Below are 12,617 nucleotides of genomic sequence, written 5' to 3' on the forward strand. Positions count from 1 at the left end.
TTCATACATACTTATATACATCTCCCATTTAAAAACCTTTATCATCCAGAGACTTTGGCGACATTTACTTGTTCTGGTTTTTCTTTGAGGAATGAAAGGAAGGTCTCACAAAAAAAAAAAATCTTGTTAGATAAAGAAAAATATTGTCTGGAGCAGCCGTTTTCTTTTTGTATGTGTGCCGTGTAACCTGAAGGTCTGAGTAATTCTCGGACAATGTCTCTGCTGCCTGCAAAATAACAACCTTAGGGAGAAAAAAAATAATAGTTAGAATGATAGATTTGATGTGCAATCAGACAAAAATTTGGAAATTACAAAATTATAATGTAATTTCATCATGGCATCTCGATTCATGATGCTTTCAAAGTAAGAAAAAAAGAGAGAGAAAGAAATGGCACAGCTTCAAAAGACCTTCTCGGAGCTTCTTCCTCGCGTACCTACCTGTCAGAATATTTTGGTGGTTAAAGTCTCGCCCGATGCCTGTTCAGACCTTGAGCGGTAAATTACAGAGAGCAGGTCCATGATGCAACGTGGACTCACAGTCTTTATCATCTGCTGCACAATGAAATGGAAAACAAAACTAGCTGAGCAAAACAAAGGGAAAGCACCTCTTGGCAAAGTAGTCACAAGACTTTGAAGTTATCTAACATGTCTTCAGAGAGACTGACTTTGATGTTCAGAAAAGTCTTCTCAAACAGTGACATATTCCCCTGAAAATAATTGTCAAACGTGTTCCTGAGCACACTGACTGCCCTGCAGGCAGCACAGGCGTGAACTCTTCTTCTTTGTTCAACTGTTCTTGCTGTTTTGTATGCTCTGTTGTGTGGCATCATGGGTTTTGCTGCATGACATGCCATTTTGAAGATGGGAGTGTTTGCCGCTAATAGTGTGGATGTAACAGCTTTGCTATTTGCGTTAGTCTCGCAATGACAACTCTCACAGGGAACAAGCACATCAGTAACATCGAGAGGACAAGTTTTGTGGCGTTAGCCTCCAAGAGGATGCGTGTGACTTGAAATGGAAGAATGCAAATGCAAAAGTCCAAAATCCAAATTTTTAATAGCAAGAAAGGTGATCGAGAGAAGCAAACAGATCCAGCGAGGGAGGAAGCAAAAGCAGAAATCAAACGAGAGAGACTAAAAAAAGGAAGAAAAAAAAGATGATAACTCAAAGAGCAGACAACAGGCATGCACAAGGAAAAAATAGACAGGAACTGCTCAAGGAAATGGTCGAATAGCTGGACAACAATGGCTTCAAAGACAGTCTGACAAGTAGGGGGAGGCTGCGCACAGTAGCTATAAGGAAGAGCTTAGAAAAGGAGCTGGTGAAGAGGTGGTGAATGGAACTTGTGTGGAAAAGAAACAAAGTAAAACTACCAAGACTGCATGAGAGCCAATGGAAAAAAATGCAAAACAGGAAATCAGCTGAGTGATCAACATGAGAAAAATCCTTTTCTCTGGCATTGTGTTTGGTGTATATGTTTGTATGGTTTAATGAAACCATTACATAAATCATAAATCTACATTGTTGATGTCTTATGTTCAAAGATTGAAATGGGCAGACAGTTTTCATCACGATTTTTCGTCAACAATTCTGATTGTTTTTATTCTCGACTTTAAACCAACCTTCTAGAAATTCTTCATGCGGTTATACATTAATGTTGCATTTTATTCAAATTAATATTAGGTTGGTGATGCACTCAAAGCCTCAACATTTCATTACACTTTTACTCCTAAAGACTTGTAAGAGAGGTCAAAAAGCACAAGGGGTCACTCTGACGAGGAGTCTCTCAGAGGCCAATTATTGCACCAGAGCCGTTCAGTGAAACAGCCAGACGTGGAGGAATGTAATGATTCAGCATCTGGTACCTTCAAAGCTACTCACTTCTATACTGGGGAGAAGACCTTGCATAGTTTCACATTCTCTGTCTCACCGGGCTCGCCACATATGTAACATCTTGGATCCAGACAGTGAGGAATGCGGAATACACAGAAACGGATACACTTTGTGAAATGTGAACCCTGTTGTCAGGAAGGCTTCCAGATTGACAGTGGCTTGACACGTGTTAACTTGTTCTCCTGCACTCTATTCTCCTCAATAAACGTCTCTGTGAAAGACATCCCCGTCTCTTGTATGTCCTTCCTGCACAAGCAAATGTCTCACATTATAAAGAAGCGTGATTGGAAATAGTTTAAAAAATTCTCCCTTCAAACCTCACAGAAATGCTTTGCTACAATGGACTTCTCTAGCCAAATGCCTAAGGGGCTCTAAAATAAGGCTAATCAATGGCAGTGGGAGCCTTTAAAAAGATAGGAAAAGCACTTCTAGCCTGCAATTTCCACTGTCCAAAATGTCATGTAAGAAATAGCACTTAAGGGGGAACTGTCGAAGACAGCCTTCAACCTTTTTGCAGGATACCCCTGCACATTTAAAAAAATATTTATTTATTTATTTTTTGCCACGGCGTGTGGGCAGAGTGACTCCTTTTAGATGTGGAGAAAGCTTCTTCACACAAGACTGGTTATTGGCTTGAACATGAAGTGTCACGTACGCGAATATAAAATAAAAAAGGCAAGCAAATCTCAAATGACCCCACACCGTGGCATCTCAAAGAGACAGAAAAACAAGTTTCGGCACTAAACACCTGATATTAGTTTTACTACAACTACTAAAACCCCAGCACGGAGGCTCCACAGTGAATTGGTTTACATGTTTTCCTATCAAATGAATGATTGCCAGTTCGATTCCAGCAGGAGGCACAAATCATTTGGGGATTGTGTCTGGTGTACAAAAAAAACTGTCAAAAGAGATGTGGAGCTTCTTGCTGTGGCACCCCATTGTGATTAAGGAAGCAGCTGAAAGTAGAATTCCAGTGTGTTTGATTTGTGGCATAAATATGCTCAGTCTTAAGGGAGGGGGTTCAAAAATGCAAAGAGCTTTAAATAAGAAGAAATACTTTAGTTTGTTTTTGCCTGATTAAAAATGCACTTTTAACACACGTGCAGTGAGCTAAACTGTATTGTGGCAACACAAACTATAGAGAAAGTCATTAGAAGTGAAAGGAATTAAAACTATTTTAATGAGAACAGCTCCTACGTAGGTGTTCCTCCAAAGCTAATATTGTATACTATTGGGAAGTTGGTCTGGCTCTTCTGAACCTCCTCCAGCATGAATTCAGTCAGGGCCCCCTTGTCACATATCATCCCACTCTTTCTTAAGATCTCTGCTGTGTGTGCCTTCTCTGAGGTTTTCCTCTGAATGGAAGATGTCCAGAACGCAGCCAAATAGATTATTAACGAATTCAGCCGGTTGGAATTTTCCATCCTTTTTTGTTTTCCTGTTACCTCAGCATGTGCCGAGGACACCCAATCACATTTCTCTCCACAGCTGGAAAAACCCTTCGTGTCACAGAACCACTATGAGTCCTTTCTCAGCCCCAGCCACGGTGTGTTTACGTTACATTGCCCCCACCCTGCCTTTTTTTTTTGTATCAGCACCAGCAGTGGCAGGGGAGAATTTAGCTCATATTTTATTAAACCAATCTGCAGCCATCGCAGTTGACTCAGAAACTTGGCAGGTCGTCTTGAAATGGGTACTTTTTAATTCATTATTTACCATTTCCAACTGACGCATGCGCTCATAAATATAACTGTGTGTTTGTGCGTAGTGCCTCTAAAATCTACAGAGATAAGCCAGAGGATGTGCCCAGGCATTGTGTCAGTCGGTGTGTGTGTGTGTGTGTGTTTTAATTTGGATCCCCAGGTCCGCATTCAATCCATATTTTTCTTTTATTTGGTCACTAATGAGGCTTCTTTCTCAGTTCAAAGAAAAGAAAGTACTTTCAAGTATCATTGCAACTCTGGGGCTTGTTTATCAGCATCATTATTAAGTCATTGAGAGAAGACAGTTTATGTTGCATCATTTATTGCATTAGCCTCCAAACAATATTATTTCGCTGCTGGACCGGCGGACAGGTTATGGCTGCTGCACCTCTTGACTTCTCACTCTGAGTGACTGTGAAATGACCTCTTTAGTTGTAATGTGGCAAACTGAAACATAATACCTCAATAGCAGCCGAAGCTCAATGACTCATGCAGTAATAGCTTTACCGCTTCCTCTCAGCGTGTAGGGCCGGTTGTTTTCACATGCCCATTATGCATGCTTGTTGATGCCTCCAGACATGCTTTTTTTTAACCCCCCCCCCTTCTTCATTTTCAGCCTCCTTGATGTTGCACTGAATTGCGTGAGCCAACTTTGACCCTTGATGTTTCTTTGAAGAGGCCGTTGAAATAAGCTTGTTCTCTCGCATTTCTCTGCAGACAAGCCTGGACCAGAGGCGCTTTATCTTATATGTCAGTGTGACACACCGGCAGCCAGGGTAGCTTTCCATGTGTAGCTTTTGTGTGTGCCAGCATTCTTGAATAACACTGCAGCAGTGCTGACAAAATAGTTACCGACCTCACCTCAGAATCCTTACACACACACACACACACTCACACACACTTCCTTTCTCTTTATAGATTCAAAGCCAGTCTTCTCTGGCTCCTTTGTTCCCCACTCCAGGCTGGGCTCAGATCCTCTCTGCTCTCTGTAAGCCCGCTCCGCTCTGTCATCAGGATTACAGGCTGTGCTGTAGCAGATTAATGACTGACAACGCTACACTCCTCTCAGCATTGCACGGCACACACAGAGCTACCAGGACGGAGCGTGTGCCCGGTTGTGAGGGAGAGAGGAACAACTGCGGGGGAGATAATGCATTGTGTTGGTCTGAGAACAATATGTTAGCTGTGAGATTGGATGTGAGTGCTTGTGTGTGTGTGTGTAGTCGCGAGAATGTGTGCAGTTGCGTATGCGGCCGAGTTTGTGTTTGTGAATTTGTTGCTTATATGCATGCTCACGTGCAGAGCGAGCTTTTCGACTTCTACACGGCAGTGCAGTCATGTCAGGGAACATTGGGGGGTAGTGATGTGCGATACTGCAGATTTTGGTGTTGATCCAATAAGTATATACAGGGCCAGTACTGGCGATACCAGTACCAATACTTTTAACTTAATAAGCTTATGCGCAGAGCAGTGTGTCACGACTTATGAGATGAATCATCATCAGTTTGTAAACTCTGAACACACTTTAATGACCACTAAACTACTGATGTAACATTTTAAATGGTATTAATACAATGTCTGGCATCTGTTCTTCACAGTAAAGGAAGAATTCCAATGAACAGGGAAACATATGACAAAAAAAAACACCCAAAACAAAAAATAAAAATCCTTGAAACTCTGATTTTTTCTTTCCACCAACTTAGCTGACACAACAAAACACACCTTTCAGCTTTTCAGGTATTTTGAAACTGTATCTTTTGGAGATCTGCAAATGTGGCTGTCTCTGAAGCACTTCTGGTTAAAATGTTTTATATAAATAAAACATTATTTAGGCATTTTTCATAGTGCATGTTTTAAGTATATTTTTTTCTATCGCATTAGTGTCGATCCAATACCAATACCAGCACTGGCATTGTTACTATTGATTTGGATCACTCTGCCCACCTCTACTGTGAGTTTAAAACTGCTTAAAACAGTGTGTGTCTGCGCTTATCTGTGCATATGTACATATATACTCTTGTCTCGAGCGAGTGGGGGGGAGGATGTAGCAGATACATGTCCAGTACATAAAGAGCTGTGGACTTCCTGAAATATCCCCAAACATCTTTCCCCTCCAACAACTCTCCCCTGCAGAAACAAAGCACAGTCTGTGTCTAACTGCTTTGTTTGAGGCAAAGTGGAAACTGCCAGTTGTTGTGCAAATCCAAACAAGCAGGCAAACAAAACCGAGAGCTAACGCTATAACCGAAGTTTGGAATAAATTAGGCCAGGATCTCATACCACCTCAGAGCCTCGCAGAAGCAGCTTATGTGTGTCATGAATTACTAAGTAGTAATATTTGGGGCTTCTCACAGCCATCAAACAGCTGAGGCTTAATTTCCCGAGACTTGCCCTGGAGTGTCCACAAAAGTGGGCTGTCGGAGCTGCCGTCTGAGGACTGAAGACTCATCTTTGCCCGCATTCTCTTTTTGATGTCTTAGAAATGTTCCTAGAAGTCAACAGTGATTGTTTCTTAGAAGTGATAAATGCCTAATAATAATCAGCGATACCCATGCTCCATTTTTAAATGACTTCATTCATTTTCTCTGCTCGGCTAACACATTTCAAAGAGTAACTATTACAATTTCATCGAAATTATTTGAAAACTGGGGGTAACTAAATTAGTGAGATGTTGCATGTAAAAGATACAATACATTTCTAAAGCACAACAGATAGTTGTTAAGTTAATGTTGGTCTTGTTAAGTGGGAGGTATCAATGTGCATCATATGTAATCACTCAAAAGCGATCTAATGAACATCAAACAATAACTGACTTAGCTAATATTAACACCCTCTAAATCATCATGGTTACCTTTTATGAGGATTATTATTCTCTCTGTTTCTACTTTCTGTTCTAATTATGTTTGTTATTGTTATTATTCTGTGTGTGTGTGTGTGTGTGTGTGTGTGTGTGTGTGTGTGTGTGTGTGTGTGTGTGTGTGTGTGTGTGTGTGTGTGTGTGTGTGTGTGTGTGTGTGTGTGTGTGTGTGTGTGTGTGTGTAGTCATTTATTTGTCTGGACATATATTTATTTATATTTCCTCTCAAAAATATGATTTTCTAGACTGAACAGAGCCTCACACATCCACATATAGCACTTTCATGCAGCTACACAGCACATCCGTATATTTGCAACATACACACACACAAACACACATTTTCATATCTTAGTGAGGACATATAATCATAACTCAATCGTAACCCTGACACTAGAACCAAATATGTATTTTTTCTCCTCTTATTCCTCTTTTTATCATAATTATTATTTATTTATTGTTGGGTTTTTGTTGTTGGCAGTGCTTTGTCTCCACACACCATCCTGTTGTAAGTTTGTTGTTTTACAATAAAATGTAAAAAATAATAATAAAATAAATATGGGGCTCATGTTGTTGCCTTGATTTCACTACATTTCTTTAGTGGGTTTATTAGTTTTAAACTTACATCCCCAAATAGTATCCAAAGGTATCTGGTATTTATAGAAAATTTTAAAAATAAATATAGATTTTTATTTTTATGTATTTATTTGCACCATTATTCATATTAGAACTCCTCAGGCTCTGGGGACTTAACCTCAAGAGGAATTCTACATCAGTAAGGAAAGCCAAACTGCAGTTCCTCTAACGGCCACTTGAGGCCAGCTTCAAAGCAAGTCCATCCCCATTAAAATGCCCACCTTCATGACAACCCCTGACGCAGCACATACCATGCAAAAACATTTATTTGGTCTCTGGAGCTTACTTTCTCCTCTTTAGACAAATGTACCGGCCATGATTTCTTTTATTTTTTACCTCCATTTAAATTATGTTATGGCTTAAAGCTATGCATTATTAGGGGAGTGGCGCCTTGGTGTGACAGACTGGTGCGAATGCAGTATTCTAAGGGGATTGTGTCAATGCTGCCACTTTTTTTGACTCACTAAACTGGACCTCTCCACTGTCCACGTGTTTTTTTGTGCCTTTTGGAGCTACATTTGTTTGAGAGTCAATATGGATCCATGTTAAATTTGCAATAACAAAAGTCCATAAACTTTGTGATGGATTTTTTTCCCTTTCATGGAGTAAAATTCCGTTTTTATTTTAGTTACAGCACATGTTAGCACTGATCGGGTAATTCTGTGTCTGAGTGATGCATCTTGCTGATAAGGCACCGCTCATTCAAATATAAACTGCTGAAAAAATTGAAGGAACACATCAGATCTCAATGGGGGGAAAAATCATGCTTGATATTTACACAAATATGGACTGGGTAATGTGTTTGGAATGAAAGGATGCCAGATGGAATTGATTTGGTGGAAGTGGTGGACCTGCTAATTTTGGTATTCTATGGCAAATGCCAATCGGGCTCCATTGTACTGGGCAGCTAACACAGAGGACAACAGTCTGTTTCTGTTTGTTTGGTCAGAGACATTCACACCTGTAGCCTGCTGGAGGTCATTTTGTATCTCTGCCATTGCTCATCCTCTCCCTCTCCAGTCTGCTAATGGGTTAAGGCCATATAGTAACAGCCTGTCTCCTGGAATCTCCAGAAATCCATGCTCTTGAGACTGTGCTGAGAGACACAGCAAACGTTCTGGCAATGTTACGTGTTGGATTATGTGATCGTACTTCACCCTCTGTCCAGGTATAGCCTCATGCTACCAGTAGTGGCACTGACTCGCCAAATGCAAAACTGAAACTGACCAACTACCCCTTCTGCTACTTAACTGATGAGATCAATATCCCAGTAATTTATCTGACTTGATGCTTTACTCTCACTAAAAAGTGTTCTTTCACTTTTTGGGCAGTGCAGTTGCTTCAGACTCCAAAAAGATAGCAACAACCATAAACTGTAATCTCTGTAGAGTATCATTTTGAAACTTCAAACATACGGAGGATGTCACAGTGACTATCATTTATACACAGTCTATGACTCAACTCCCAAACCGGACACTGCTACTTACGCTAAAGTGAAAACCATACACGAAGCAGCACCAACACCAGATACAACAGTGCCATGTTTCCATGCTCACATTCTTACACCATTATTTATTAATTAATTACATCAGTCACAATAATTCCACTGTGCACTGTGATGGGCAAAAAGCACACTGAAGTCTGAATAACAAGAGATACCAATGAGCTGTGGTAAAATACTTTTATTTAGCAGTAATCCATATCTGAAATATAGCATCCAAGCAAAACAGCTCTGACATATACAGAACTCAACTCACCATTCTCTCAAGTCATATATGCCGTTATTTATGTAAATATGTCGATTTATTTGCTCTTCTGTGTGTTGGCGTGTGTGCTGTATGTGCATGTAGACACATGAAATGTTTTTTTTAATTTTCATCAATTACATTATAATAAAACTTTTAAATACAGGTCATAATAATTCTCTCTCTCTCTCTTTTTTTTAAATGTCTCTGGATATAAAAGCTGGTGTTCTGACCCTCATTAGTCCAGTAATGAAGATAAGTCCTATTTCTCTTTATCTCTTTGCCCATAAAACTCTGTTCATTACATCATTTATAAATATGCTCCATGGTATCTGCTATACTGCCGCTCGTGCTGTGCCCCTTAGCCGCTATATATTCTTTTTATATCTCCTAATTGCTTCCTAACCGTGAGTCATATTGTGGACTGAACTTTTACTTTTATTTGACTTCAGCACTTTTTACTTCCCTGCACCGGTGTCAGACCTGTGAGCGTTGAAGAGGCATTTTAAGAGCAGTAACAACATGTGCCTCCCAGTCAAACCATTATTTTAGACTCCAGCAGAAACAGCTTAAATTGTAACCTTTGTAGCTCTTTCTCCACCCACAGTTGTACGTTTGCATTTTAATCCACTCGTTCATTTAACATTTGTTCCTTTAAACAAATCTCTGCAGGTAATCTTTTCTTTCTTTTCTTTCTTTTTTTCTTTGTTTTTGTTTTTTTTAAAGACCATTACTCAGTGCATTATAGTATAAAAATGTCTCCATCCTCTCGGTGTTCAGAGGAACCAGAAGCACTTCTTCCGGTTCTTCTTGGTGGTGGCAGGGGGTCGCACTGGTTGTGGGGAGTCCTGTTGGTGAGGTGCCGTGGGCTGGGGTGTGGGTGTCTGTGGCGAGCCTTCTGGAGGGTCGCCCACCTTCCACGTGCGTACAACCTGCCCTTCCTGCAGGCGAAAGTCATGCTCTACACTGGAGATAGAAAGGGAAACAGAGGCAGCTCAGAAAAGTGTCCGTAATTCACATTTAGACCTGCAATAACTGATTTGATGGCCATGTGGGGGCAGCAAAACCAACCAGTGAATGCAACATATGACCTCTAAAGTTGGCTGCACGACCTTGATGGCAGTTATTTGGAAACAAGACAACGAGCTGAAACTCACTTGCTGAGGTTTCATAAAGCAGAGAGGAGCTTCCCCCCCCCCATGGGCTCGTCCAAATGTTTTGTGCTAAATTACACAACTGGTACTTAAACCTGCTTTAAACAGCGTGTTTTACCGGAAAGAACGCGTACGACAAAGCATCAAACTGAAGCAAGAAGGAGATAATGAGACCCACATCTACAACTTCCTCGCAGACAATAATGAATCTGTTGACAAAGTGAATTAAGCGCTAAAATGCTGAGGATGGCAGAAATGTCGCAGCACCAGCACTGATCCCCAGGACTGCAGTTGACACGCGCTCCAAAGGAAAAGTCAGCAAAGGTGCATTGTCAGTCACATTCAGGTCACATGACAGCGCAGCTCAGGGGCTTGACCGCGGGAATGAGACGTGAACTCTGATGCACCTCTGCAGAACTATAAAGGTAAAGGTAAGCAATAATAAATGAATGCATGCGCAATAAAGGAATAAGGACAATATTTGCTTACTGAATTACTTTTGTCAGCAGTTACATGTTGGGTAAGCATTTCCCCAATGAACTGATTCTTTCCCCCCTCTCTCTTCTCTTCTCTTTTCTTTTTTTTCCCCATTTTACTTTGCTGCTATTCTTGCTTATTATGCAGTGGCCTAGTTAGATGGTGTTTCTCATCACAGCACAGATGCTGGAAATAAAGAGGACTCCCTCATACATGTGGATACGATGAGAGAAGTGCTGCAGAGGAAGTGAGGAGCACTGAGCTCAGCAGCAGCAGCAGCAGAGGCAGGAACAGCACCAGCAAGGTCTGGAGTTTCCAGGCAAGAACAAAGAGGGCTATTGCATTCATATCCATCTGGCTTTGTAACTCCCACTACCTCAGTCACTCAACCACTCCACTCTGTATGCCCACTGGTATTCTAATGCACAGACACAAAAAAGGAAACAAAACAAAACAAAAAACCCCCAAAATACGAATGAAACATCAAACTCCAGACAGGAGCACAGCGCAGGTAACGGGTGTGAGTGTGTAAAAAGAGCAGTGAAGAGGATTTCTTCCCTCGTCGATATTTACAGCAGGTAAAAAAAAAAAAGTCACTTCAACTAAACCCCTTTGTGACAGCTGGGACTGCTTCACAGCTGGAAACAAACCTCCAGAGCTGTGTAAAATGAGCCACTAGTCAGTAGAAAAGTACGAGATGGAGACTACGTCTCTATCTGTCTCTCCCAGCTTTTATTGCCCTAAAATGAACAGAGTAAATAAAGTGCACCATCTTTGCAGTCTCCCTGTTTGTACCAACATACAGCTCGGCTCCCCTATAGAGCTCCCCGGTGGCTCTTGTCTTGCTTCTGCTGTGTTCCCTTCTTGTTTAAATGAATAGCCTCGCTCCACAGTTCTGCGTGATCAAGGCGCATCGGCGCTGTAGGGAACTGTCCACCCTCAACCTTAATTACTGTATCTGCACACTGAGCCCACAAACTGTGGCAGGCAGGAAGCTGTGAACCTAACAGCTCCTTCCCGCTGCTCCTCTTCTGTCCTCCGCTCACGTCTTTGCAAATTTTTAGCTGGAGGCTGCGCCCCGCCACACCTCCAGCCCGTGGGCAAATTAGGTGTGTTTTACACACCGTACGATGACGGCCACGCTTTTGAAGCAGAGCGGTAGACTGTGCCACAGTGAGCAGAGCTGAGCGTGTTTTTATAGTCGTGGAACTGCAAGAGATAATGTGCGTGCGCAGCCACACTTGAATTTAAAGGGTCAGGAATGATGGCGATGATCAGATGGCGATGATCTGATCAGCTTTATGGTGGTAATCACCCACATCTGAGCTCGCCACAATCTCTGGACATTTACAAAAAGATGAGAGAAGAAGCAGATTTATATATGGATGGAGTCATTTTACAAGGCATATAAAAGTAGTACATAGCACTGTTTGGTATAATTGTATTACATAGATACACATAAAAAGTGTGTTATTCAGTAATGAATAAAGGAAAGTCTTCTTTAATATACATATACTCGAGTTAAGTAAAGAGCGGTTTTTGTTCTTTGGGCTCTGTTCTCTGCACATTCCCTCTGAAATACAATAATACAACATCATAAGTGCCGTGTTTCAGCTTTAATTTGTGAAGGTTCACATCAGACAGTCTTTGTTCCGGGCTCTTTCTTTCTTTTTCCATCCTGACCTTTTTGTTGACCAGAGGTGTGCATGTTTGTTGTGAAACCTCTTAGACTGTCTTCTTTTGATCATTTCCAGATAATGCTTGACTCACTGTGCAGTCATAAAGGGCTTGTTCTTTGCCGTGCTAATGATTCTTTGTTTTTGCTTTTTGTGTTTTTTTTTTTGATGTTTTAAAGTTTTTATTTTTACTTGCATGGTCAGTTGAGTACTTCTTATACAATAACAATTCATAGCCTTGCCTCTAACTTTGTCTCCAAACCGCTCAACCTGAGCTGTCCCTCTGATGTACTCATTTCTAATTCTGTCCCTCTTGGTCATTCCCAACAAAAAATCTTAACATCTTGAGCTCTGGCACCTCAAGCTCTGCCTTCTGTCTCTTTTGTCAGGGCCAACATCTCCAAACCATATATCATAGCAGCTCTCACTATGTGAGATCTACAGTGCAGGGAATTTTTGTGTGTTTTCTTTATTCT

General features: G+C 41.1%; 1 protein-coding gene across 2 annotated transcripts in view; it reads right to left on the minus strand.

Annotated features, from left to right (window-relative positions):
* Nucleotides 1-8,763: 8,763 nt before the first annotated feature.
* LOC120441280 (mucin-5AC) overlaps nt 8,764-12,617 on the minus strand; it is a 41,123-nt gene continuing 37,269 nt past the window's right edge. For both annotated transcript variants that reach the window (XM_039615692.1, XM_039615691.1), the window contains exon 4: nt 8,764-9,800. In XM_039615692.1, coding sequence (XP_039471626.1) covers nt 9,611-9,800 — 190 coding nt within the window. In that variant the 3' untranslated portion in view covers nt 8,764-9,610. The remainder of the gene's footprint in view (nt 9,801-12,617) is intronic.

The sequence above is a fragment of the Oreochromis aureus genome, linkage group 7 (genome assembly GCF_013358895.1).
Source record: "Oreochromis aureus strain Israel breed Guangdong linkage group 7, ZZ_aureus, whole genome shotgun sequence".
Taxonomy (NCBI): domain Eukaryota; kingdom Metazoa; phylum Chordata; class Actinopteri; order Cichliformes; family Cichlidae; genus Oreochromis; species Oreochromis aureus.